General features: G+C 32.7%; 1 protein-coding gene across 8 annotated transcripts in view; it reads left to right on the forward strand.

Annotated features, from left to right (window-relative positions):
* The window catches only part of Gpdh1 (Glycerol-3-phosphate dehydrogenase 1), a 56,597-nt gene extending 49,971 nt beyond the window's left edge, over positions 1-6,626 (forward strand). For 2 of the 8 annotated variants that reach the window (XR_006223625.2, XM_043023398.2), the window contains 2 exons: positions 1,145-1,194; positions 4,993-6,626. Coding sequence is in view for 4 of the 8 variants with exons in the window: in XM_043023398.2 (XP_042879332.2) it covers positions 1,145-1,172 (28 nt within the window). In the remaining 4 variants the exon portion in view is untranslated. Of the gene's footprint in view, positions 1-1,144; positions 1,195-2,439; positions 2,480-4,992 lie in introns of all 8 variants that reach the window. The other 6 variants (XR_006223627.2, XM_043023400.2, XM_043023397.2 and 3 more) reach the window with 4 other exon arrangements.
* The last annotated feature ends 356 nt before the right edge of the window (positions 6,627-6,982 follow it).

Here is a 6,982-nt window from a genome sequence, read left to right on the forward strand (position 1 = left end):
CACATAAGAAATGGAAAATTTGTTCCTGTGAGGCTTTTATCTTTTATGCTCTTTGCTTGACTAGTTCGGGAGAACCACAGTGTCTGCCTAACCCTGATCACCGCAGACCTGGCATCAAGGACTTTCTTCTTAAGTACCTTTGCTGTGGCTCTCTCACCATCCTGGATCCTTAAGATACCAATGACCTGCTTATCAGTCCCTCCACCTTTACTCAATAAAGGTGATAGAGCTGAATAGATGTTTTACTGCTGCCTCTACCATTTGCACAAAATTCACTCATTTGAATGGCAATGTGAAACTGAAAAAAGATGGGTCCAGTTTATACCCAATGATTTTGTACAATGTCACTACCATCTTCATTTTCCATGGTATTGATGAAGGGATACAGCCCTTTACTCACCTATTGTAACTGCATTTTGGTCATTGAGTGATGTGGAGTTAATTATCTTCCTGTAAATTTAACACATAAGTCATTTAAATTTCATTGTAATGTATATGAAATGTGTAGTAAAATGTGGCCTTAATTTTTTTAAAATTATCCAATAGATGTATATAGGTCTAGTAGAATATGATATACTAAGTAAACCAGTACAGGGAGAGAGAGTGAATTTGAGTGAGTGTGAAAGCAGGAGTATGAGAGAAAGAGCATGAGTGAGTGTGAGAGAGAGAGAATAAAAGAGAGAGTGAGAATGAGCGAGTGAGAGAGTGAGAATGAGCGAGTGAGAGAGAGAGAATAAGCGAGTGAGAGAGAGAGAATGAGCGAGTGAGAGAGAGAGAGAGAGAATGAGTGAGCAAGAGAGAGAGAGAGAGAATGAGTGACTGTGAGTGCGAGAGAGAGAGTGAGTGAGTGAGAGAGAGTGTCCCCTCTGAATTATTATTGCTTCTGCTGTGTTGGATTGAGAAAGGGAGGGGATAATTGCCTTGGGACTGAACCAGGAGTGTGAAATTAGTGTCTGCAGTTTTAGAGTAACTGTTGAAGCCTCTTCTATAATATTACTATGGTATTCTTTCACTTTTGTTTTTTTCTTCCTTTGATTTTTCCATATGTGTATTACCCATTGATCTATCCTTTTCTTTGTCATGTAGATAATGGTAGAGCATTATCAGTGTTTACTATTAACTCTAGCTCTCTCTTTTATCCCAGGAATCAAAATAAAAAATATATGTTGTGATCTTCAAACAAGTGAGCAGTGGGTTTGTTCATAATGCTTTATTTTTTTTAATTGTTTTTGTATTTTTGAGCATTTTTTGTTTCTTTGGCAAAGTAGTTTATTGATTTGCAAGGTATTCAATAACATACTAAAGCAAATGCACGCTGAGATATATTCCTCATTGATATTATAGATTTTTTGTTCATTAGTACCATAGCAATAACTGTGTAGGCCAAGCATGCAGTGGAACATTGTCATTAGAGATAACAAAAGTGATGTGACAAGTTAATTTAAGAAATTTAATTGAACACAAAGGTTTCTTTAAGGTGAAACCATTCCTTCCCTTAGTTTGTTGGTCACAGCCAAAGAAGGTTTCCTCTCCTGGAATACCTTTTGCTTTACTCTTACTCCAGTGTATTCGGTTAGTTATAGTCCATAAACCAGTGAGGCTGATCTCAATGTGCTATTTATTAGCACCATAATTTTAACACTGCATGGCAATAGACAAACCCAGGGTCCTATAATGTTGGTCACTGTTTCCCTAATACTGACCTTACCTTTCAGTGGCAGTGATGCAGTCATTTTTTGTCCTTTCGTTAGGCTGATTTAGTTCCTGGTACATGGGAATTATCATCATTTCAAAGCATGCATTTCAGTGTTGTTAGGACCACCAGAAGTTTAGAGTATGGCTTATGAAATTCATTACAGATTGTTGTCCTCACAAAAAGCTAATGATATTTATTACACACGTTCTTATTTTATTTTACTTGTTATAAATATCAAGTACCTTTGGGCTCATCATATGCCTTGCTTTCTGCTTTCTGAATTGTAAAAAACATACTCCATATCAAAATTGTTGTTACAGAATAGTTGTAGATGAGGATGTAAATATTTTGTTTTAGATTTTTTTTTTCTGTTTGATATTTCTTAAGATTATCAGAGAAAAACTAGTGTTGATCTTCAACATATGACAATAATAAGTATTCTTCATATTGATTTTATGTGTTAGAGAAAGTTATTGATTAGAGTTTAGTGTTTTTCATTTAACTTAATTCAAACATTCTTACAATGCACTCTGTACAATAGATGGAATTTAAACCGGAAAGAGACATGTGTTTGTAATTAGTTTTAAAAGGAAGGAATACTTTTTAAAGAATACTGAAGCATGTCATCATCACTGGAGCATTTTGCTATCCTGGATGTCTGTAAGGTTTTGTGTTGATTGGTGATCTGATGTTTTACATACTGTCTCAGATCTGATTTTTACATTGGCTGTTTTGTTTTCAAGGTCTTTTAAATCAAAGCTCTAAGTCATCGACCTACTTTGGGTAAGTGGGGATCTTGAACATTCTTCATTTTTTTCATGTTATGGGTTATACTGCATTAAGATGTCTAGAAAAAGTATAATGTTACTAATACCAAGATAGTGATCACAGTTGTAATTCTTGTATTGATTACCCAGATGAAGATTGGAATTAGCACAAATGGTGCTATTTGACTAAGGCATTTTAATGCAAAACTTTATTATTTGCTTCCTTATGTCTGTTATTCTTGGTGGATAAATAGCTTTTGTGTCAAATATTGATTGTACATATAGATTTATTCTGTTGATCCTATATTATGCTTATTAGGATGCAATTTATGGCACAAATATATTTGTTTGTGATTGCTTATGTATACTATCTTTGTAAATGTAAGCTTTGTAAGTTTTTAGTCATTATGAAAGAGTTTTATGTTTTTGTATTTGCGTTGTTTTATGAATATAATTTTCTCGTGGTTGGGTAATGGAGAAATAGACTTCAGTCACACATACACATGTGAATCCTTTACTCTCAAACAAGAATTACTCTCTGCTTAGAATGGCATGTACTGAGTAGCAACTTTATAATTTCTTTTTTGTTGATATGCCTGAAATTAAAATACTATTTTTAGCACATAGTGTGTTAGACCTTCTTGTTTCTAAAATCAAACTATAAATTTATATTCCAGTTAGGATTAGTCAGAATGTATATTCTACATAACCTCTTCATATCTTCTGTTATTATATTATTTTTAGATTATATTTCCCATGTTTAATACTATATGTTAGACACTTAGTACAATTAATTTGGTATTACTAGACATAATTCAGTTGATATGCCTAACACATTTCTGCACAATAGGGAAGTTGTACATTATTTTAGTTGTGGCGAAGCAACACAGGACCCTCATCATAGATAGCACTGAGATCTGTCAAATGAGTTGACTTTTGGCAATGAAAAGAAAAATGAAATATGTGAAAACAGGATGCATTAAGGTTTGTATATCTGAAAACTGTGTGATCTTGAAATTGGTCTACTGCTCAATGAGACAAAGCAAGGTCATTTCACATGACATCAAGTTGTTCAGTTTAAGAAGCTTGTTTATTTTGGGAGTGTACATACTAGATGCAAACGTCTTGATACATTTGCATATTTGTATGTGGTATGCACATTTTGCTTGGTCTGTTTTTTGTAGCAAGTTACTTTTTATAGATAGATATCGACTCTCTACTCCTCAGATTTTGAGAGAATGTGTTATTTATATTTATGTCACTTTTCAGTATTAGTCATCTGTATCATCGTAACCATTCCACATCATCGGTTATGTACATTGTTAGCCCTACAATTATTTATCATTTATTAATCTATTTTATTAGCACAGCAGCAGCAACAACGGCAAGAGTAATCATTAACCATTATAAGTTTCAGCTTTTTGTTAGGATATTTATAGGCATGATTTATTTTTCATCATTATTATTTACTTCTATCACATTCATTATTACAACCATAATTTTTTCCTGTCATATTTCTTTTTTTCCAAAATAGCTTATTTGGTAAGCAAAATGTCTACAGTTTTGTTATAAATGTTGAAAGGAGGCTTAATGACCTGTGACTCACAAGATGCATGGAAGATCAGTAAATCCATGAGAATTTATAAACCTAACACACACACACAAGTGATTCCGTAGTGCACATTCTAGACGTAGTCAATATGTTTACAAGCATGTTTATTTTCAGAGCAGTTGGGAATATTTTTTTTATGAGAGGAGAGTGTTGGTTAGAGGGGTAAATTACATAGAGAAGAATCCAGATTCAAAGTCTGTATTTCTTAAAGAGGGCAGAATGAAAAGATTATGAAACACAAGCATGCATCCAGAATCATCATGTCAGTTTTTTTATACTTAATGCATGTAGGTGTTACATTTTTGTGTGTGTACTGATGTACAGGGTGATTCACAATTGTTGACACAGCACAAATCAAGTACCACAAGAGCTAGAGTAATGGTGATTGCATTTACTGAAAGATAAAAGGGTTAACATTTTAAGATCTGCAACCATTTAGCCGTAAAAGTGTTTGAGGCTAAATGGTAGCAGATCCTTAAATGTTATCCTGCTCCATTTCAATAGATGCAATCACTATTACTCTACTATTAGTGGTTCTTCATTGTGCCCAATCCAATTGTTACAGCAATTGTGAATTACTCTGGATTGTCTTTTTATGTTAGATAGAACCATTTCTTCAGTGCTTGGATATAGCGTTATTGTCTTCTTGCCTGGGCTTTAGAGTAGATGTTGCCACTTACTATTTTTTACATAAAGCTTTTATGTGCCATGTAATATGTTAATAAAAAAATGAAATATGCAATCAATAGAACATGTTGATATTTTACTCCCATTTAAATACTTGTATATGGGTTTATGTATGTTACAGTCAATTTATAAAACAAAAAATACAGGTTACTAATGTGGCAAAGATAAGTGATTACCAGATGTCAGAAAATTTTGATCATATTAATAAAATGTGATTGCTTTCCTTACAGGTGTACATTCGACAAGGAACACACCAGTGTCACTGGCAACCATGACTGATAAAGACAGGACTGAGCAAAGGCATTGTCATCCATACCAGTTCTGCTCTATTACATCACCAGTCTTCCTGAGAACATGAAGCACATTCGTGAAGTGGAAAAATTCGGATGAGATCCCTTCTTTTATATTCTTTTCTTTTCTTTTTTGACAAAAGTGATTAGCAGCAGATAAATTTAAAATGTTATGCATACTGTGAGCATGTTTTATTGCAGAAATATGGAGGAAAGCTTCTCTTTCCATGAAACATCAGTTACAATATGCAATATTGATTGATTTATTGCATGTTGCACCTTTATTCAGTATTTCAACTAGCATTATTTTGGTTATGTTTAGATTTATATCCTTTAGATATAAAACATATGAGACCTTTTTGGGATGAGTTGAATAGCATTAATTGTTATGACTAGTATTGAATTGTGTTCAAAAGATTTTTAAAATAATAGATGAGATAGTGTTCATTGTATGACGAATTTTCAGAGCATTTTGTTATTTGTAAGACTAGTTCTGAAAACCATGCATTATCAGGATAATATTTCTTTCTCGATACACTGAATACTCAGTTACCATTATTGCTTTGTTTTCACATACTTATTATGCTCAACTATTTTTAGTAATACCTGTTCAAACCCACCCTTTTGGTGCTACAAGCCTCATTTTGACTAAAAAACAAAATGAAACTAAGTTACCAATAAATTTAAGTGCGACAAGCTGAAATATCCAGATCCAGTGCAGATATTAAAGTCCATAGATTCCTGCTTTAATACATGGATGCAATCTTAGTACCATGTTAGCTTCATGGTAAGATAACTCTCCTTTGGTATCCTGACCATCTGTTTTGAGCAGCTTTAGCTATGAGTAGCAGATGCAGCAGAAGAAATCTTGCACTTTACAAATCTTTCTTGTTTACTCGCGATATATAGACCCTCAAGGGGCTTTTTATCATCTGGCAATTTAATGGTCTGTAATTAACATTTGAAAGTTTCAGATTACCACTATCGGTAACGATTGCAGCTTAGATTTTGTACATTAATAGTTATGTCATGATTACCGAAGTCTACCTATTGTTGTGCCATTATTACCTATATTTTGAAATTAGATTGTATGAGGTGAATATCATAGAATTTGCATGAGTGAAAGGAAAACAAGTCTGAATGCATAATAGTTATATATATATCCTATTTCATTTCCTTACATTATTATATTTTATTTTTTCTATCCTGTTTCTCTTTTGATGTAAGTCAGAGGTTGTGCAATTTTTAAATGTACAGTACCCTTGTTTGTGTTCTTCATTTTGTCTGGAAAATTGTTGAGCATTTTTATCTTTTAGATTATTATAAATTACCTTAGTTTATGAAGACACAAATCTCTGTAAAAGAAAGAAATAGATGTAATAATAGCAGTTTGAGATTAAATTAGAGGACTATATAAACATTGTTAGAAATTCATCCTTTTGGAAAGGTTAACCTAAAGAGAAAAAATATTTTTATCTGTTGTTTTTACAACATTTGTGTAATGTGGTGCACTATTGTAAAATACAAAAAAATCAGGAACTGAGATAAATTAAGAAATAAATGGTGAATTGAAATAACTGTTTTATTTGCATATTAACATGAAATAGCAGCATCTTGTCATAAGATTTTGAATCAGGATAAGATTATTTAAAATGCTTCAAGCAAAGATGCAATATCAAGTAAATAAAGGATAGTCAAGGAATAAAACTGAGTGAGAAAAATAAGATACCATGATTGGTAACTGGAGTTGATATTCCAAACAAAGGCCTAGAACTGAATGTAAAAATAAAGTGAAGGGACCTATTCACAGTATGATGTATACCAGCAGAAGTTTGAAAGAGTTTGGGGGAAGAAGTAGTAGACATGTTTAACTTGATTCAAAAGATTTATGAACAAAATAAAATGCCCCACAAGTGGAGGAACTGTAATG

The sequence above is a fragment of the Penaeus japonicus genome, unplaced genomic scaffold (genome assembly GCF_977035675.1).
Source record: "Penaeus japonicus unplaced genomic scaffold, GWHDUDI00000001_assembly GWHDUDI00000002, whole genome shotgun sequence".
Taxonomy (NCBI): Eukaryota; Metazoa; Arthropoda; class Malacostraca; order Decapoda; family Penaeidae; genus Penaeus; species Penaeus japonicus.